The sequence below is a fragment of the Penicillium nucicola genome (genome assembly GCF_028828085.1).
Source record: "Penicillium nucicola strain IBT 29836 chromosome Unknown utg000002l, whole genome shotgun sequence".
In the NCBI taxonomy this organism is placed as follows: domain Eukaryota; kingdom Fungi; phylum Ascomycota; class Eurotiomycetes; order Eurotiales; family Aspergillaceae; genus Penicillium; species Penicillium nucicola.
In genome coordinates this window covers 1,057,656-1,077,648 of record NW_026643126.1, presented here as the reverse complement: position 1 = coordinate 1,077,648, position 19,993 = coordinate 1,057,656, and the positions used below count along the sequence as shown (strand labels likewise).

General features: G+C 49.0%; 8 protein-coding genes across 8 annotated transcripts; 3 read left to right on the top strand and 5 right to left on the bottom strand.

Moving 5' to 3' along the window:
- Nucleotides 1–426: 426 nt before the first annotated feature.
- Nucleotides 427–1,662, top strand: N7511_002161 (putative extracellular protein; the record flags this gene model as incomplete). Its single annotated transcript, XM_057124586.1, has 1 exon — nucleotides 427–1,662. The coding sequence occupies one exon, from the start codon at nucleotides 427–429 to the stop codon at nucleotides 1,660–1,662; it is 1,236 nt and encodes a 411-aa protein (XP_056986745.1).
- Nucleotides 1,663–2,447: 785 nt separating this feature from the next.
- Nucleotides 2,448–4,408, top strand: N7511_002160 (cytochrome P450; the record flags this gene model as incomplete). Its single annotated transcript, XM_057124585.1, has 8 exons — nucleotides 2,448–2,723; nucleotides 2,804–3,036; nucleotides 3,109–3,337; nucleotides 3,392–3,534; nucleotides 3,591–3,758; nucleotides 3,812–4,061; nucleotides 4,136–4,163; nucleotides 4,221–4,408. The coding sequence occupies 8 exons, from the start codon at nucleotides 2,448–2,450 to the stop codon at nucleotides 4,406–4,408; spliced, it is 1,515 nt and encodes a 504-aa protein (XP_056986744.1).
- A 202-nt stretch (nucleotides 4,409–4,610) lies between these two features.
- N7511_002159 (nucleoside deaminase) lies at nucleotides 4,611–5,422 on the bottom strand (the record flags this gene model as incomplete). The annotated part of the gene is made up of 3 exons (XM_057124584.1): nucleotides 4,611–4,886; nucleotides 4,943–5,034; nucleotides 5,143–5,422. 3 exons carry the CDS (start codon nucleotides 5,420–5,422, stop codon nucleotides 4,611–4,613), a joined length of 648 nt encoding a protein of 215 aa, XP_056986743.1.
- Nucleotides 5,423–6,455: 1,033 nt separating this feature from the next.
- Nucleotides 6,456–7,317, bottom strand: N7511_002158 (uncharacterized protein; the record flags this gene model as incomplete). Its single annotated transcript, XM_057124583.1, has 2 exons — nucleotides 6,456–6,795; nucleotides 6,872–7,317. 2 exons carry the CDS (start codon nucleotides 7,315–7,317, stop codon nucleotides 6,456–6,458), a joined length of 786 nt encoding a protein of 261 aa, XP_056986742.1.
- Nucleotides 7,318–9,979: 2,662 nt separating this feature from the next.
- N7511_002157 (CENP-S family protein) lies at nucleotides 9,980–10,504 on the bottom strand (the record flags this gene model as incomplete). Its single annotated transcript, XM_057124582.1, has 4 exons — nucleotides 9,980–10,100; nucleotides 10,202–10,235; nucleotides 10,289–10,412; nucleotides 10,472–10,504. 4 exons carry the CDS (start codon nucleotides 10,502–10,504, stop codon nucleotides 9,980–9,982), a joined length of 312 nt encoding a protein of 103 aa, XP_056986741.1.
- A 371-nt stretch (nucleotides 10,505–10,875) lies between these two features.
- Nucleotides 10,876–11,502, top strand: N7511_002156 (uncharacterized protein; the record flags this gene model as incomplete). The annotated part of the gene is made up of 1 exon (XM_057124581.1): nucleotides 10,876–11,502. One exon carries the CDS (start codon nucleotides 10,876–10,878, stop codon nucleotides 11,500–11,502), a length of 627 nt encoding a protein of 208 aa, XP_056986740.1.
- A 341-nt stretch (nucleotides 11,503–11,843) lies between these two features.
- Nucleotides 11,844–15,537, bottom strand: N7511_002155 (DDB1/RSE1 family protein; the record flags this gene model as incomplete). Its single annotated transcript, XM_057124580.1, has 4 exons — nucleotides 11,844–12,146; nucleotides 12,210–12,656; nucleotides 12,707–15,296; nucleotides 15,443–15,537. 4 exons carry the CDS (start codon nucleotides 15,535–15,537, stop codon nucleotides 11,844–11,846), a joined length of 3,435 nt encoding a protein of 1,144 aa, XP_056986739.1.
- Nucleotides 15,538–16,180: 643 nt separating this feature from the next.
- On the bottom strand, nucleotides 16,181–18,334 carry cprA (NADPH--hemoprotein reductase cprA; the record flags this gene model as incomplete). The annotated part of the gene is made up of 2 exons (XM_057124579.1): nucleotides 16,181–16,477; nucleotides 16,544–18,334. The coding sequence occupies 2 exons, from the start codon at nucleotides 18,332–18,334 to the stop codon at nucleotides 16,181–16,183; spliced, it is 2,088 nt and encodes a 695-aa protein (XP_056986738.1).
- Between the last annotated feature and the right edge of the window lie 1,659 nt (nucleotides 18,335–19,993).

Below are 19,993 nucleotides of genomic sequence, written 5' to 3'. Positions count from 1 at the left end.
GCTCTGATATGAGTTATTAGTGACAGGAGGCTACCGTCCGGTGCTAGAGAGGTATAGTCTATGTGAAGTATGGCTTGTTTGGTAGCATTCTTCACGTTGCGGGGGCCAATTCTTGTCTATCATCGCATGCGCTAAGACCATAACATGATCGCATCTGCCATTCCTCTCAACAACTCGAAAGAATGTGGGTGTCCACTGGGCATGTATTTATTCAAATCGTCCGGCACCTGCAATTCGCCAACCCAAGCTCTGTATTTTCTGCGAATTGACCCTGGTGGTTAAGTGTTTAGTTTGCTAAATCTTCACGAAGCTTCTTTATACCCAAGACACTGTGAGTGATTCGTGGTTTCCCATGTCGAGCATTGCTATATTGTGACGCAGGCAAGAATATGAAACTAACTGTCAACAGAAAACACTTCCATCACAATGAAGGGAACATTCATTCTCTCCGGCCTCTTGGCCTCCACAGTCTCTGCCCACATGCAATTGAGCAAGCCTTACCCCATTCGCAGTCCCCTGAACAAGGACGCCAAGGGCGACAAGGACTACTCATACACCAACCCGCTATCAAGCTCTGGCAGTGACTACCCATGCAAAGGTTACGCCAAGGATGACTTCCAGGCTGTCGACACATGGGCTCCCGGTTCATCCCAGGAGATGACTCTCGAGGGCAGTGCCACCCACGATGGTGGTTCGTGCCAGCTTGCCCTTACCTACGATCAGGGTAAGACCTTCAAGGTCATCGAGTCTGTCGAGGGCGACTGTCCTATTGCCAAGAAGTACAACTTTGACATCCCCTCCGATGCTCCGGCTGGCGATGCTCTGTTCGCGTGGACCTGGTTCAACAAGGTCGGCAACCGTGAAATGTACATGAACTGCGCCATGATTACCATTGGCGGAGGCGAACGCACTGCCAATACTACCACCAACACCAAGGAGAAGCCTGTCTCCAAGCACTTGCTGGAGATGGCTGCTGATGCCGAGAAACCCATTGACAAGGTCATGGAGGAGGTCGGTAAGGCCAAGGATGTCGTCATGCCCAAGACCGACACCATGTCCAAGGAGAACGCCAGCCCTAAGGCTCACACCAAGCAAAGCAAGGCTGCCGGAAGCTTCGATAGCCTGCCCGAACTCTTCGTCGCCAACGTAGGTCAGACCGGCAAGTGTGTCACCATCGAGGGTGAGGCTGTCAACTTCCCCAAGCCTGGCCCCAACGTAATTGGTAAGGCCGATGGCAAGGGCTACAAGTGCGAGAGCAACGCTCCCTTCCTCGGGGACGATTCTAGCGCTGCCTCCAACACCCCCAGTACCACTACCAGCGCCTCGTCCAACGCTACCAAGGGCGCTACCAAGAACACCACCAGCTCTAGCTCAAGCACCACCACTGATATGAGCACCGCCAGCACCGACAAGAAGATGTCCAAGATCGCTTCCTCTTTCGTTACTTCCACTACCGCCGCTCAGCGTACTGTCACCACCGAGGCCTCCACGAACAACCTCTTCAGCAACTACGTCGGCCAATGGACCTGCAAATCCGGCGAGATCCTCTGCTCTCCCGATGGAATGAGCTTCGCCTTGTGCAACTACGGTCACCCTGTCTTCATGGGCTCCGTTGCTGCTGGCACTTGGTGCCGCAACGGCGTCATCAGCGCCAGGTGGTAGACGAAGCCAGTTTATATTTTGAACCACATCTTTTGGCTTGATGACTTTTCTTCTCGGCGCATGTTCAGGCGCCATGTATTGTTTTTGAATCTTTTTACCCATGATCAGTCCAGCGATGATCCAGTTGATGTATCCATGCCAACGCTCTTGTCATGTCAATTTCTTAATGATTGTGTATCGATGCTTCTTCATTTCTCTAGTCCTCTTCAATTATATTAATTTTTTGGCATTATGGTCAAGAAGTGCACTTGTTCCTTGAAATGAAAGCATGGATGCTGTAGCAAAGACAACCCATTTTGCGGCTGTACAGAATGACCGATAACGTTCTTTTTCTAAAGCACCTTAATTCAATTTTTTTTGTCAATCACGTTCCAATGAGCTTTGATGTTCTTGTCTCTAGGCTGGGTCAGGTCAACGCTACTAAGTTCACTTCGAACCTGGCACTACCAGAGCGTCGGCAAAGTAGACACTCAACCCTGAATTTGGCTCCTCCGCACGAATCACATCACCTTTTATCTCGGCTCTTCTTGACCACATTTTCTGAAAGTCTGACTATCTTCGACTCCAGCTGAAAGATTGACCAATCGCATCTGAGAATATCAGTACATAGCGCCAAGACTAAGCCACCTATCGAGGGGTAACAGCTGAGATCTTATTACATCTACAATAGTGTGAATCAGTTCTTGTCCAGCTTGGGTCTCTTTCAGCATGCAAAAATGACAATACTAACATCAAAGATCGTGAGCAGGCTAGAGTTATGGACCCAAGATCAGCAGTGGCTCGGAATGAAGGTGGTCCTGACACTCCTTACCCTGTTCATCGTGACCGACTACCTTAGAACAGCATTCAAATCCGACGTTTATGGTCTACCAGGCCCTTGGATAGCCCGTTTCTCAAGTCTGTACAAGCTCTACATGGTCTACGATGGTCAGTGCCATGTCAAGAACCTGGACTTGCACAAGAAATATGGCCCAATGGTGCGCATAGGACCGCGCCACGTTCATATATCTGACCCAGTGGCTATTCCAACGATATACTCAGTGTCGACCAATTTCGTCAAGGTTGGTTAAATCTCTTTTCTTTGCTTGGCGTGAAGGTTCTGGGCACAGATAGCAAAGACTGATCGTTCCGAGCGGCGTAGGGCGAATTCTATCTTCCTTTTGGATTCAAGTACAATGGAAAACTGATAGATACGCTGTTTGCTACAAGGGATCCTGTTATTCATAAGCGTATCAGGATCCCTGTCTCCCAGATGTACTCGATGACTTCAGTACGAACGCTGGAGCCTGCAGTGGACGAATGCTCTGATATTTTCTTGAAGGCTATGCACGAGCTCGAAGGGCAAGATATTGATTTCGGTGCTTGGTTGCACTGGTATGCGGCCCACTGACCCTCTCTGATATTTGATTCCGGTAGCCGGGATATTTTGCTAATTATAGTCCCTAGGTGGGCTTTTGATGCTGTTGGTGCCATTACCTTTAACAAGCGCTTTGGATTTTTGGAGAAGCACAATGATATTAATGGAATGATAGACTCTCTCAAGAAAGCTCTTTCATATGGGTCTATCATCTCTCAGGTACCTTCTTTGCATCGATATCTCATTGGAAATGATACATTCTTGGCAATGTTGAAGTTGTTGCCTGGATATTTTGATCCTTTTGGTTATATGTGTTCGGTGAGTGCAAGTTTCTTTCACTCAAACTTGAGTACTTGCTTATTGACAGAGCAGATTGCAACAGAAGAATTGAAACGATATGACGAAGAGAATCATGGCCATAGAAACGACTTTCTAGCATGGCTCAAGACTGACGCCGATAAGGGAAAGTATAACGTTAGTGAGTCTGATATGATTGGTTATCTCCTGGCCAATTTGTAAGTTCTCTTTGCCTATATGATAGAAAGTTACCACTGACAGGCATCGGGTATAGGAATGCAGGTAGTGATACCACTGCAATCACACTCCGTGCTATCTTTTACTACCTCATGCGAAACCCTCAGTCGTTCAGAAAACTTCATCAGGAGATAGATGAAGCGGATTCTGGTAGACGCCTCTCTAGGCATATCAGCTACACAGAAAGCTTACAGCTACCCTATCTGTAAGTAAGCTCACCATTACTACTGAGTTCCGAATACCAACCCTTCTTTCTAGGCAGGCAGTCATGAAAGAAGCACTCCGCCTGCATCCAGCAGTAGCGGCACCATTGGAGCGGGTTGTCCCACCAGAAGGCGCGACAGTGTGCGGCCATTTCCTCGAAGCTGGCACGATAGTCGGGATGAATCCCTGGGTGGTTCACCGCGATACAGCAGTCTTTGGAGCAGACGCCGGGAGTTTTCGTCCTGAGCGTTGGATAGACTCATCTGAAGAGCAGCTCAAGGAGATGAATCGTTATTTTATGGCAGTACGTGGACATCGGCACTTATATCTTTTGTTCTTATATCCGTGGTTCGGACGCTAATTTGCATTATTCATTAGTTCGGGCAAGGTTCGCGTACTTGTATCGGTGAGTCTAACTTCTAGGTATGATCCATTGATCAGCTAATTAAGGTGCTATTGATAGGAAAAAATATCTCCCTTATGGAAATGGGGAAGATTGTGCCACAGATACTGCGGGATTTTGACATGGAATGGGCGTCACCTGAGCCAGACTGGACGGTGACGACGCATTTCTTCCCTATGCAGGATGGCTTAATCGTTCGACTAAAGCCACACAAGACTGAAGATGGAACAATGAAATTGGCGATTTAAAGTTCAGTCTCTCTTTATTTGGCTAGCATCATTCCATCTCATATCAGGTAGCAAAATCGTTGCAGAATCCCGGGCATCCATGAAACAAAAGCCATGCTAAACAGGTTTCGAAGTTGTGAACCAACGAAATGGTAACTGATTGAACTTAATTACCTTGATCCTCATATACATGTTTCGCAAAGACAATTCCCGATACTGAGACCTAAGTAGAAGAAACCGTACAGCTCGAACCATCTCCATTCCTGGAACAACCACTGGGACAAGGATACGACGGATCATACTGCCACAGGAAATAGGGATCGGTCTCATTTGAAAGAACCCCGCCCATCAGCCGCGATTGAGTCGGTAAATCATAAGAAGCCTCAAAAACATCCATGGAAGAAATGCGGATCTGTCCCCATCCTTTCTGGACGAGAGTGTCGATTGAGGTTCCATATACGTATTCTCGAAATCCGGCCCAGCGGATTGCAGAGGCGCACTTTGTCGTTGTTAGCATAGAATAATTTCGGCAGGTGTTTTTCGTAGTCCACGTACCATGGGGCAACTCTCGGCATTGGTATACAAAGTCAAATCAGTGAAAGCATCTTGTGCCTCTGCTGCCGTCAGGCGGTATTTTCCATGCGGGTCTGTTAGGATGGCGGTGCAGTTCTTTATAGCTGCAATTTCACCTATATCATGCCCTCTCCCATGTTAGTTTCGTTACTACGATGACAGTGAGGACTGGTGGCTCGAACCGTGTAATGATGGATTTCCCGTCTTCCCATTCTCGTTGACTCCTAAACAAACCAGTTCGCCTTTGTCCGAGGCTGTGTGGTTCACAATTGCTGTTCCGAAGGCTGCGAATGGGCACGGTGATTCGGCTATTTGGTTCAAGGCTTCGTTCGCGAGGCGCATCCAGTGTGCTCGGGTTTGGTATGTTATTCCGTTGATGCTTAGGGTTGAGTCTGCGAGTAAAACTCCTGGTACTGCGGGCAGAAGCGTGGCGAGAGCGAGAGCACGCATTGGAGAGAGCATTTTGCAATACTGCGGAAAAATCAACTCCCCTCGAATATGTTGTTTAGTTACCCTTGTACAATAGCGCGGTCTTAAATAATCTGTGCATCTCTGCGGGGAACGCCCTAGCCTTAGCTCTAATCATGACGGGATCTCGCACGGCCGTGACTTCGGCCGAGGAATAAGATGAGATGTGAGTCGGATCTACTGGGAGCTCTAGGAATTTATTGAGATACCACATCTCTTCATATATTGTTTGACTATCTCAATTTGATCGGGTGCCTCCGGACCGCGGTATTCGGAATCCGGCTAAACGAATTGACAAGTACCCTGCCATTGTCACATCTGATCCTGGAGGATGTTCTGTGTGGACTTTATTTTGGTCGACATATTATTCGTGGGCTTGTTACATCTCGTTTTAGCAGATCGAGAGACGGATTGGAATCATGTGAGGCTATATAGCAATCTTGTGTTATCAGCTCGGCCGAGACTCGGATCATTGAGAGAAAACAATGTCATTGAGAAGATAAGGCTATTGTGAGGCCACGAGGCAAATGTAGAGCAACACGACGTATAATCCAAAAAGAGGAAGGAAAGTAAGTCTAGGTCACTAAAAATGTCTCACATTGCCATCACCAAGTGGCCAAGAAATCTAGCTCTCACCAGGTGGAGGCAATTTTATCGCCATGATAAGTTCTAGAAACCAAATCTACGTAACAGGTGGAGTAGACAGCAAAGAGATTCATTATTATTATCGAAGTGACGTCCAGCCAGTCCCGAAAGACCCAAGTATGCCGCCAGATATCCTCCATCATATTGTACACGGTCCAATCTCACAAACAAAATAGTGGTATCTCGGCCAAATTAACACAAAGGGTCATGCAATCATCGACTGGTGCAACCAGTCCAGCTCAACTCTCAACTAAAACAAGACGAGTCAGAGCAAGGGTAGCAGGACAATGATGTCATTGTCAGACTCGCCAAGCTCCATCTATCAAAGCCACAAGCCACGAACCACGCCAATAAGTTGGCAAGCTAGTAAGGAATAGAAACTCTAGATGTTACCAGTATAGGCCGAGTTGCCATAGCCATAGCCATTCCCATTTTGGACAGGAGTGGTCGCAGTGTTGTTCTTATTGCGACCCCACGAGCCACCGAACCAAGACTTTTCGTTCTTGGTTGGCTCGGCGCCCATCTCGACGTCTGTCGGGGTCGGGTGGCCGGGGAGAGTATCAGCACCGCCGACAGCCTCGGGACTGTTCTTGTTGCGGCGCCAGAAACTCTTACTGCTACCATAGGTGTAGCCATTGTTTGGCGAAGGGCCGAAACGCTTTTCGCGCTTGTGGTGGCGGGCCAGGAGGACCTGGAACAGAATGGAGATCAAGAAGAGGAAGCTGAGACATGTAAGTGGGTCTGTCACATTTAAAGAATATGGGGATGGGGGTGTTTTGTTCTGGGGTAAAAACTCACATTCCAATGATCGCAACTGCGAACACAACTTTCTCCAGCTTGCAAGCCATACCAAAAGTGAGAGACTTGGAAGGCGTCTCAGCATTGGCATCACCCGTTCCAAGAGGTGTCTCTACAGTGCCGGTGCACTTGCTGACACCCTTGCGAGTGAGGATGGCGATGGCGACCATCGCGCCCGTGAAACATACGTCTAGGGCAACGCCCAGGAAGGCGAAGAATGTCACACCGCCCAGGCAGCAGACAAAGACGATGCCCAGGAGGCCGTAGGCGGTAGCAGCACCTGCTAGACCCTCCACGGCCTTCATCCAAGTAGCGATGTGCTGGTCATGCTGGGCTTGGATGGCCAGGTAATAAGAGAAGATGCCAAGGATGACGGCAGCGTCGAGGAACTGGAGGACACGCAGGCCCAGATTAAAGAACCGGAGAATTACCCCACCGATTCCCATGTTGTATTTGGTGTCTTTTGCGGTTTGAGTATGGGTATATGCGAAGACAAGAATCCGGGGGAGAAGGAGAATATATGACAGAAAACGAAGGCAGCAGGATTCAGACGGGTTATAAAGAGGGAAGACCCTGAGTCGACGCAATTGACGAAGATCGGTGGATGGCGAGAGTCGATCCCGGTCCTTTTGGTTATTGACTGGCCGAAGGCGGTCTGCGCCACACCTAAAATGGATAGTCTGTCCCCACATGATGTCAGTCCCATGGATTTGAGTGGAGTCGAGTGGATCCCTGCGCCTTATTGCAGGCCAGAACTTTCAGGCCAGAATGGTAGCTTTCATGTGACATGTGATGCGAAGTCTATTAACCCAGCCACACTGTTATTGCCTAAACCGTACATAGTGTGGCTGTGAAATATAAGTTATTCCTAGCGTATACGAGCCAAGCGAGGTATCGACTGGGTTTTAAGTTCGAAAGAGTACTTAAGCGGAAAACTAGGCCTGGTACATGCAAGGCATGGCATTTAACCAACCGCCTTACCCGAATTATACCCACCAGCCTCTTCAAATATGTGCCATCGCCCCCTAATCCAACCTAACTTGAGGTAATTTAACCCTAAAATGCATATAGACACGATGATGTCTGACAACTCTTGGTTTTCCCTTTCCGCTTTAGTGCTCACCTCTTGTCGCTGTTTGCTCACTCATGAGAGCTTTATAATGGTAAATATTAGTATCATAATACAGCCTTATCGCCAAAATTGAGACTATTCTGAACTTGTTTCTGGTAGAAGCACAATCAAACAGTCCAACTGCGCGTCAAGAACTAGAGCACCAGTGAAATGGATGTAATGACCTTGTCGAAGCGTTTCTCCTGCGACCTATATTTCGCTAGGCGCTCAGTCAATCCCCAGATCAATAGAAAGCGGAAAGAATAAGTAGCGGGAATGAGGGGTTAAACCTATTTCTGCTCTTCCTTTGATGCGATATATCGTATATCCGTGACCCTACTAGTGGTTAATGATTGTTTATCATAGTAGGGGTCTTACTATCCTTCTAACCTTTATATCCGTGTATTTCTGTGCATCCAAGAATGGGCGCAAGTTGTCTCGAAGTTTAGTATCCACACATTTTGATGTGTTTTTTACCACCTCCATCATTTCAGCGGTATGTTTTATCCAAGCAGCAAGTTTTTTAGAGCGGGTAAGCCTTAGGTTCGACCGAATAAGGCACCATAATTTTCGGGGTTGAGCGAGGCGAAAGGGGAAACAGTCGACCTATCTAGTAGGAGGAAAGAAGACCCTTCCTTACGGTCAGAGATATTTCACGCCATGCTTTTACCACTTACCTTGGTCTCGCATAATAGAGTATAAACAGTGGGATAAGTGACCAAGGGAAGATTCATAACAGCGGGGCACGAATCAGGGTTTGATGCCCGATTAGATGCTCGGACTAAGTAATTTATGTCTTCACGTGATCCTCTTGTATATCAGCTTGAACAGTAAATATAAAAGCCCTATAGCATAGAAACGCAAGGATCGACTCGATTATCCCAACCGAAAACACGCAGTGAAGCAGAACGTTATATGCGCACTCTATAGCGCTGCTAGTGGTTGTTCAAGGAATGGACCTATGGCCTACCTCTGACCAGCTCTGAAAAAGCATGAGCAGGACCCTTGTGAAATATTGAGAAACTGGCTTCTAAATGCTCTCGACGACATGCAGTACAGTGCATGTATGCAAACTATTACCTTTACCTTTCCTGAATTCCTTGCATACGGTACCACGGTAGTTGCTCCAGCGCACGCGAGAGAAGCCCCACGCCGTTGAAGAAAATGACGTCCGCATCCACTTGTCCTCCACTGCCATATCCACATCTCCGCCACCGTGGGTCAAAATTTTGCTGTGTCGTGTGTAGGCAGAAGCGTCCTAATGCTGCCCTTGGTATTATGGGGCTTCAAGGTATCGTCTAAAGGCTTTAAAAGTGCAGTTTGAACCGCAATCCCTTGCTAATTTGGGCTTGGATTAAAGTTTGGTTGTAGCCCGTATATGCTTAAATATAGTTGTGGCAGTACGGACAAGGTGGCTGGGGTTGGGTGGCGAGTTGATGACATGCGGATTACAGTGCAAGGTAAGGAACTATGCAACACGCCTTTGGATAGCTCTAGTCTACTGTGAAGGGAAATAGGCTCTGCTATTTATGACATTAGGATTAAATCGAAATGGAGTCTGCTTCAAGGTTGTGCATAGTATGATGCTGTCGTCGAGATACGGGCCAGGAAAAAAATGGACATAATTCAAAGATTCGATCAGACTTTGGTAGGGTATCAGAATTGTTACAACGTAACAACACAGTGTCAGGACATTCTGTGTCCGAGATAGTGTCAAAGAAGCCAAGCAAATGGCCTCGAACAGTGTGACTTTCGTAGTCATTGCCAATCCCGCAGTGTCAGAACATTAGAGCGAACTGAACGTTGTTAGACGAATTCATTCGGGGGAACTCAACACATCCTCACATTTGCATGAAATTGAAGATAACCGCGGAAGAGATAGGTCATCATGTGTCATTTCACGAATCGAGGGCTGTAGTTATAGGTCGTGTCAACCAGAAAGGTATGACATTGTAGAAATGGTTCTTGCTCTGACCCAATGGCCAGCTCACAGTCATCTATTCCACGACTTCTTCACGCTGTTGCTCAACGAATGCGCGAAGAATTGAGTCTAACCCCTCGTTGCGACGAGCGAGGAGCATCACGTCTGATACATTGACAGTGGAGCGGCCAGCATGTCTATAGACAAATCAGTACAGAGCTCTTTTTCAAAATGAGTTATTCAAATGCAGGTCAGAACATCACGTCACAGGTCAAAGCCAACTCATATCACAACGTACTTGGCAAAGGACTCTAGATCCTGGCTAACGGTCTCTGTAAAAAATGAGTCTCAGTAACATCATCTCTGAGTACAAAGCTAAACATACCAACTTGAGCCCACACCATCTCCGTCAGCGCACCGATAAACTGCGGTGTTGCATTTACGCCCAGCTTGATGGTCTCCTCGTCGACGATCTTGCCAATAGACAACCACAACGCCGATTTCAGGCGCTATAAGCAAAGTTCAGCAGTGTAACGCTAGCAAGAAAGCCCACCAATGCAGTACTCACCTCCTCCAGACCAGCCTCTTCATGCTGCTCCATGGTGTTGATAGTCGTAGAAGTCGCGAACCAACCAACACCCGCTGATTGGCCAACGCGTGTGGCGGAACAACGGCTAATCCGGCACAGCACGCTAGACCCAAACAGGCGACTCTCGTTGCGGGAACCGCGGAAGTTCAGAGAATCGAAGAGCATCTCTTCTCTCTACTCTGTCCTCTTCTCTCAAATTCAGGGGCTAGGAAACTGTCGCATTCTCCAAGTCTCCTCATCTCTTTAATCCCAAGGTACGGGAGAGAGACCACTGCATTGTGCTCCCTTCCTCCTACCTCAACTCAAAAACCCAAATCAACCTTCGACGAAAAAAAAAAAAAAGCCTCAAACTACAACTCACGAAATCTAACCACCTACACAAAATGGCATCCTCTACTCAAACCCCCGACCTAAGCGAAAAGGCCGTCGAAGCCGCCAACGACTTCTTCGCCCAATTATACGCCTTCTTCGAGCTCGTCGTAACGCGCTTCTGCAAAAACAGCTACAAATCAATCGCCGACATGAGCGGCAAGCGCTGGACAAAGGTCATCGGCAGTGTCATCTTCTACATCCTCGTCCGACCCTACATCGAGAAGGGATTCAAATGGCTGCATGACCGAGACCGCCGATTGGAGAAGGAGAAGAAGGAAAAGGAGCGCGCTGAATTCGGCAAGGCGAAGGTTTCTGCCAACTCGCTGCGCGGAGGAAAGGCTTCGAATACCGTTTCTGCGTCTGGCTCTTCCTGGGCTGCTGCCGCTGCTGCTGATGGGAAGGGTCGGATTCTTGGGGAGGTTGAGGGGTCTGATGATGAGGTTGAGCTTGAGGATGAGGAGGATATGTTGCCGCATGCTAGTGGGGTTGGGTCTGAGTGGAATAAGATGGCTAGAAGGAGGCAGAAGAACTATCTTAAGAGCGTGCGGAAGGATCAGCGGGCTGAGGATTTGAGTCGGGATCAGATTATGGAATTGCTGGATTGGAGTGATGAGGAGACTGCTAAGAAGGATGCTTGAGCTTCTTTCCTCGTCTTTTGACACTTGGTATCCGGGCTATCGATATTTATGGGTGGCTTCGTTTATGCATTTACACGGTGGCTGGGTTTAACTTATTCTTGTAATGTTACTGTTAGACATTTTAATAGCACTATATGTGCCTTGCTATATCTGGATCTGATACTGAGTTCTACCGAGATCAGTAGACCAATAGACTCACATTTACTTGAAATCATATCTGAGTTGTATTTAAAGATGGGTCATCATTCAAGCAGAGACTTATCCAAGCCTTCTAAACGAAAATTAAAGTCATGAGTAATCGTAACATATCACATAGATACCTAACAAAGAATTTGAAGAGCCTAATGAAGTCTCCTCAGAGCCTCAATGATCTGCTTGACCTCGTCTACACTCATAGAGCCCACTTCTTCGGCAATTTCCTCCTGCATGCTTGGAGAGCAGGTCAAGAACAGCTCAATGAGCTCACCGTCCACAAAGCGGTACGGCGCATCAGATGAGCGCACCATCGTGCGGAACCCACGGAATTTATTGAATGGAAGATTGCCTAGGGAATCGACCTTGGCGGAGACGGCTGTTTGCAGGGTCATGAGGAAGTCTTGGTGTTCGGGATTGATCACTGCGAAGAGGTAGATGGATCCCTCGACCTATATGTAGTACAAACTGGTTAGTATAGATCTCAGATTGTGAAACAAAATAGCAAAACGTACCGTCGCCATGAACGCTCGTGGAACGACCGTCGTACTGGCAAGATTCGGGATATTGACCGGTCGAATGCGGTTAACCATTTCGCCGAGTGCGATCTCACTCGTTGGCACCAGCCGCTGTTTATCCTGCTCGGTGACGCCGTTCAAGTTCCGTGATAGGACGATGAGATTGCCCTCTGCATCACTCTGAAGGAAAGTATCTTTGCCTATGGAGGCAACTGCCGTACTCCAAACAGTTTGGTAGTGACGGCCGATTTCAACCAGGCTATCTGGCTTCCCGTCCTTTCCGGGAGTGAACTGGACCAGGCACACACTCTTCATAAGATCAGATACCGCGACGATATCTTCAACGACATTGACATCTACAGGCGCGGTTGATGTGCGGTATGCTGCCAGCTTCTCGAGTTTCATTGGTCCCGAGTTACTGTTCGTGAGCCTGTAGATAACAACCTAAACATTGTTAGTACATATTTAGAGATGAATTCAGATGCAATGCTCACAGTTTTGACCAGAGCTGCAACGATAAGATCACCCATCATCGTAAGCGCCCGACAAGCACCCTTAACCTGCAACTCAGCCACCTTGCTAAGCTTGCGGCCATGGTCAACCTCTAGAACGAGAATCCGTCCACGGATGGATCCCTCCTTAGATTCGTCTGCGTACGCCGTGCCGACAACAAAGCGGTCCTTGAAAGTTTCGCGGCCATTCTCATCTTTACCAGTGGCGAATTGAGTCCGGATGACGCTTTCCACCAGCTCCTCTGTCTCCAGCTCCAATGAATCGAGGCGCCGGAACATGATTTCGTCTGCGAGGATGAAATGACTGCCGACGACCTCTTCTCCGTCTTTGAGCTTGCGATCAATTGTGCCGATCCCAAATGCTTTCTCGGATGGGGAGTATGCCACTCGGCGGACAGTAGATCCAATTGGTAGTGTTTGGATCTGAGTTGTGCGTTCTCTGTCTACTAACGCAATCTTGAGTTCCTTTTCTGTTGCCACTGCAATGGCTTCGGGGTATGCTTCTGCATTGAGATGGCAGACGCGTGATGCTCCTTCGGAATTCACGGCAGAGTAGATGATTCGGCCCTCGGAGCCATAGATCAGACTGGGATTTTCACATGTAGCAAATACGTTGTAAAGACCATCGCCCTTGGGGAGCTTCTTGAAGATCGGCTGCTCGGATCCGAGAACGAGCTTGGTCATGCCTGTCAAAGAGTAGTCATTCGGATTCAATGAGAATGTAATGACACAGCCATCTGCCATCGAGATGAATAGCGTAGGATGGCTATTCGCTAGGACATTAGCCACGAGAACTGATCGAGGGAAACTCTCTCCAGTGGGGCCGAGTGGATTTGTCTGCAGGACAGTTAAGTCCTTCACTGATATAACTGACACATTGGCCGATTGAGGGAAGCCTGCAATGAAGATACCCGTGGGTGATGACGGGACAGTCAGGCCGGAAATTTGTTGATCAGCGCCAAGATCTTTCTGTGTAATGAGTTGGACGTTGTTTCTGACATCGAATGATGCTACAACCTGACCGCTGATGACGAGAACCATATGATCATCATTGGCAGATGCGGCGGTGATTAACTTTCGATTTTCGGGAGCCCATTCGAAGGTCACCATCCCGCTTTCGAGATCAGCCACTAGGGCTCGTTGTTCTGTGACTTGTAAAATTCGGCCACCTGGCAACTTGGTAACAAGAAGAGTGTTTTCCGTGAGAGTCAGTCCGAGGAAGCTATCCAGTTCTTCGACTTCACCATCGGGGCTGAACTGGAAGACACGCGTCTCATCCACAAAGGTAACAATGAGCGTGTCTAAGAAATCCCCAGAACTCCGAGTCTGGAGACCCCAAAGATCCGTGATATGATCCATTTCACCAAGCACACCCAGCTCTTCCATGCCAACACCACTGCGAACACTCCGCAATGAACCATCATCGAAAGCACCAGACCCCGTGACAATCCGAGCCTGGCCAGACGAGAACTCGTGCGTTTGGCCCTCATTCGACCGGGCACCCAGGTCCATAATGGTAAAGTCAAGAATGGGAGCAATGTTGGACAGAGTCTGAATGATTTCAAACGACTTATCACTGAGTCGAATCACCTGCGAATCACCCTGGTGCGATCCAACAAACAGCATTCCTCCGCCGAGATATACCAGCACTGCAGCTCGGGCCGTGTTTCCCAGATACTCAAGCTTCCAGTCATCAATCTTACCAGCGTGATTCAGGACAAAAGTCAAGAAAAACAACTTCCCGTAATCATCAGCAAGCAAATACCGCTGACTGTCAACCATCTCCCAAGCAACAAAAACAGTCGATTCATCCAGGTTCCGTGTCATAACATCATTTGCATGGTCATCAATGTACTTGATGGTTGTTTCCCCAAGAACAATCAACCCACCAAGCGGACCAGGAATAGGAATCAAATGTGACGACCCAAGATCAAGTTCCTGCCCAAACACACCCCCCTCAAGCTTCTTATCCTGCACCTCTTTAAAAGTAGCATCAGCCGAAGTCCCCGAACTACCAGGCGTGAAATCCAACTCGCGAATCCGCAACCGGACTTTCGCCTGGTTGTCCTCGTAAAGCAGCGCAAGCCAAGGACTCGACTCAGACCACAAGAAAGCAGAAGACCGCACGAACAGCTCGTCAATCCGCGACGTCGTCGGCTTATCCAGTTCTCCAACTTGCGGCACATCCGGCATCGACGCCGCCGTCGAGACCCGACCACGTTTCTTGGTCGCCTGTACAATCGGCACGACGACAACAACACCCTCGTATATTTCCAGTGTCATGAATCGGTCTGAGGGATCTAGCAGGCATCGTGCAGCGCATTGCGATTCGCGGGATGCGGGCTCGGCGACATCGACATAGCTGCGAGCTGTCTTGATTTCTTGCGTTGTATGGTCCCATGTCAGTGTAAAATAGTTGAACTGGTCTGTTCCGACGAAGAGGTGGTCGGTGGGCGAATGTGAAGGTGCGGGCAGGCGTGCGAGCATTGTAACCTTTGCGAAGAGCGCGCGCGTCGCAGCCAGAATGAGGCCATCGGGCGTGACAGTGTAGAATTCAAGACGATTGGACTTGCTATATGTAGTGGTAGAATGGTTAACTTGGAGCTCTTGTGATCTTACGAGAACGTCATGTCATGCCATATTGAAGGGCTGTTCGCTGTTTCTCGCTTGGGGTGCGACATCCTGCGTTTCCTGGGGGTATAAGGAACTGGAACTCACGCTGCAACAAGGCATTTTTCGTCTTTTTGAAAAAAGTCTAGCTTTACAGCGTGCCGGATGCTGCTTGCCCGGTGGATGGGCACGACGTAGGCCATTTTGGGTCAGCTGTCGATGAGACAGCTCCGGGTCGAGCAGGCTTCCGCTTGGCGCACCTGAGACTTAAATGAGAGGACTAGGGTCTGATTTAATTTTGATTGTCTCCGGTGGACATCTCACGATGTTCTGGGGTTCGTGGAAAGGGATTGAGTCGGGGCGGGGCGGGAGTTGACGTTCCGCCATGACGTTCAAGTCCGCTCCGGAAACATCAACTGCAGAACTGCCCTGAGATGCACCTATAATCCCCTGGCAAAGTCTACCAATACATCCATGTTCCTAGCTAAGAAAGGAAAAATCCACAGAGGAAAAAAAAAATAGCCCTGCGACTTGTATAAATATGTATTTGTGTATAAATTTAGTGGGAAATCTACATCAAAAATGGGTAGTAGGTTGCAGCAAACCTACTGCGAGTCTCAACTGATGTGAATGTCAAAAGGATTTATTCAAACATGAATTAAATTTGTTTAAATCACAAGTCTAAAGTCATTTCCCGCTCAAACCCCTGTAGGAGTTTTCAGGCTATAATCAATCATCACTAAATGAAGTAAAATGCTAAGCATGCATAAAAGGCAAAGAATGTTAACCAGAACATGAATATATATGCTCATCTAACGCGTATTGAAAGAAAGAATCATTCATCAATCATGACCAGACATCTTCCTGGTAGCTGCCACTGCTGCGCATGTGCTTGACCATTTCCTCGCCCTTTTCGGCAGGAAGGCCACGCTGCTCGGCGATGATGTGGCCGAGCGCCAAGTTGACCTCGCGGGCCATGTTGGCAGCGTCACCGCAAATGTAGAAGTTGGCCTTGTTCTTCAGCAAATCGCTGACTAGTTGGGCATTTTCCTTCAGGCGATGTTGAACGTAAACCTTTTGGGAGCCTTCCCGGGAGAAGGCGGTGATGATCTTAAGAGAGTCACCCATCTGGTCTTGGTAGGTCTGTGATTGCAAGTTAGCATGCTGTTTAACTATTTAAAATGATATCACTAGAATGGGAGTACATACCTTGAACTCGTCCTTGTAGAGGAAGTCCTCGTCGCTCTTACGGCATCCGAAGAACAGAAGCGTGGTTCCAACCTTTTCGCCCTTGGCGGCGAGAGCGGCACGTTCCTGAATGAATCCACGGAAAGGAGCAACACCAGTACCAGGGCCAACCATGATGATAGGCTTGGAGGGATCGGAGGGGAGCTTGAAGTTGGAGTGACGGACGTGAACGGGCACGTGAATGCCATCGTACTTGTTGCGGGGACCGGTAATCGAATAAGTCAAGCCATGAGGATCGGGGGAGAGATCGCCGTTCTGCTTCTGCTTCAGGGCCAATAGGTAGTTGGTGGTGACACCTTTGACCATGTGCGAAGCACCGGGGAGGCGAACGGACTCAACAACAGCGGTAATGCTGATCTTGTCCTTTTGAACCAGAGAGGAGGATGAGATAGAGTAGTACCGGGGCTGAAGCTTGTTGAGACCTTCAATAAGCAACGAGAAAGGAACAGCAGTGAACGGCTTGGAAGTGATGCTTTGGAGGGCCTGGGAGATGTTGAAGCACTTTTCAGAGATCTTCTCGTGGAAGTAATCCTTGTCGCTACCGAGGCGGACGAGCTCGGCCTTGCTCGCCTCATCCGGGGCAAAGGCAGCCAGAGAAGAGACGAATTGACGAGAGACGGGGGCGCAGACTTCCATGTAGTAGCGAACGGCGGCATCATAGGTGGTAGGAGTCGGAATCGGAACCTTGGCAGTGACATCAATACCCTTGATGTTGATGACCGAGTGACGCTTGTCCTCAATACCAAAGACCTGGAGGAGACGATCGACCTCGGCACCAGCGTTGGTGGGCCAGACAGCAATGTGATCACCAGTCTGGTAGCTGAGGTTGCTACCGGCAATGCTGATTTCCATGTGCAGACAGTTACGGTCCTTGACGGTAAAGAGTTCCTTGGATTCGACGATCGGGGCAATGTACGGGTTGTGGGCAGAGAAGGGACCCTTGGCGCGTCCCTCACGGTGGGCAGCAGTCGGCTCACCGAGGTAGACGGTCTCGTCCTCGGGGGACTTGTCGTCCTCCTCGCTCACAGAGAAGACGGCTTCGTAGATAGCTTCGCGTTCCTGAAGACCCATAGCGTCGGACAGAGCAGCCCACATGGGCTCCTTCCAGGCGAGGAAGTCCTCCTCCATGGTACCCGCACCGTCATCACCCTCGCCAGCGTCACCGATGCGCTGCGCACCGAGCTTGGTGAGAGCGGTGTCGACTTGACGGACCATAGCGTTGTAGTGTTCATAAGTGTTGTTACCGAGACCGAATGTGACGTACTTCAAAGAAGAGAGAGGCTTGTCATCGGCAGTGGCACCGCTCTCGAAAGCGGCATCTTCGCCGGTGAAGAACTGGTAGAATTCCACCGCGTTGTCAGTGGGTTCACCCTCACCATAAGTAGCCAGCACAAAGAATGCGACCTTGTCCTCAGGGAAGTTGTCAATGGTATCGTAGTCATAATCCTCAATGTCGGCGACCATAGTCTTGAGGCCGAAGCGCTGAGAGCCCTCCTTAGCCAAACGCGACGCATAGTCCTCCGCGGTACCAGTTTGCGAGCCATAGAAAATCACACAGTTCTTGTTCGTCTCCTCCATCTTCTCCACGATGTTGCGAGTTTTGCCACTCTTGGCGGCCCCATTCTGAGTAGCGCTCGAGGTAGCATACGGGTCTTTTGGTACGGCCCAGTATGTTCCTTTGGTGAAGTAGGCCACGCTACCCACCAAGAGAGCGACCAGGACCACCAAGTCGAGTGTGTCCAGTTGCGCCATTGCGACAGGGGAGGCCAGGGGGGGGGGGGAAGGTTGTTTTTTTTTTCCCGAGGTAGGGAGTGTGTTTCCAAAGAAGTAGAAACCAAAATGGCCAAGTAGGTCAAACCCCTCTTGAAATGTGCCCAGTGCTAAGGAGAGAAGATAAAAGCAACGGTGGTCTGATCTGCAAGTCGGAATGCCCTGGCTCCGTGTGGATCTGCCACTCACCGCTGACTATAGAGGGTTCGGGGGATTTAGATAGGGAAAATAGAGAGCGAGAGAGAGAGAGAGGGAGAAAAAAAAAAGAAGTAGAAGTAGCAAAAAATCACAACAGCCACATCCCCGTATATAAGTGTATATATATGTGGGGGAATCTCCGGGGCAAATCTAACGGGAAATCAATCTCTACTCGCCGTACCATCAACACTTGCAACCTTTTGCCTCCTACGAAGGCGGAGAGCGGGTAACTCCCAGGGCGGCAAGCCTCGTCGGGAGATCACAAGTTTCGATCAACTTCGCTCTCCGAGTTAGCCGAATTCGAACTGTCAAACTCCCGCGGAATCCTTTCCGTGAAGATGTTGGGTCCCCAGACCCGTGGCAACTTGCCTCTTTGAGTCCGGCTGGAGCGGAATGAGGCCTCTCCTAGGAGTTGAACTGACTCTCCTATCTCCGTTGCTCTCTTTCTTTCTGGGGGTGCCTTTGGTCTTGTTAGGCTGGGACTGGAGCATCTTCGCTTGCCATTATCTTTGATACTTTGATACTCAAATATCTTCGATACTGTGCTACTGGGCTCTACACAGCCAGCCATGTCCACCTGACATAGGTAGTCCGAGGTTGTTCTACATGTGCACTCACTGACAGTCTAGTCTTCCAGCGGTAACTTGGTATCTCTGGTAGGCACCCAAGGGTTTCCTAGTTACCCCTCAGTGGATGTCTTTTGAGGCTTGGAATGATAGGGATCTGTAACAACGGGTCCAAGTTTGAGCCTCGTGTCAGATAGACGCTATGTCGCGATGCTGGGGGGTAGTCGATCGAGTCGATCGAGTCGATGTTGTCAATTTTGCATTTGAATGGTCAGCTAGCTCGTGTCCAAAGTCACTTGGCACCCCAAGCCTATAAGTTAGAACCTGTAGACTACGGTAGATAGCCCCGTCACTCTCGCAGAGTGGACGAGAGCATGCTCCATGGCTCCTCCACTGGTTCTCTGTGGAGAAGCAGGACCAGATCTGTTTCAGAAGAAAGGTCTTAGACCCCCCACTCGGCATCCGAAACATACATACTGGAGCTGAGATCTTTGCCTGTTCCTGTACTGTACGTCAGACAGAACTCTGACTCGTGAGGCCCATTCCCTCCGAGCGACACTCCCCAGAGTTCTGATACTGGCATTAAACGCTAAGACTCAAATTCAGGACGGTTCCGTGTAAAAGAGATCCAAAGTATACTTGTAGCGAAAGAAAGAAAGGAAGAAATCCTCCTGAAGGAGGCTTAATAATATCTCCCTTGACTCCAACACCCGTGCACCCCGATAAAAACATCACCTCGAATCAGTATACAAAGCACCGGTTGCCTGCAGGAATGAGGTTTCTTTGATACACAGTAAGTCCACTGCATCTCGCGTCTCGCAAACGGTCTGACCAAAATAGTGGCTTCCCACAAAGCTGGCCCCGGCCAGCCAACACC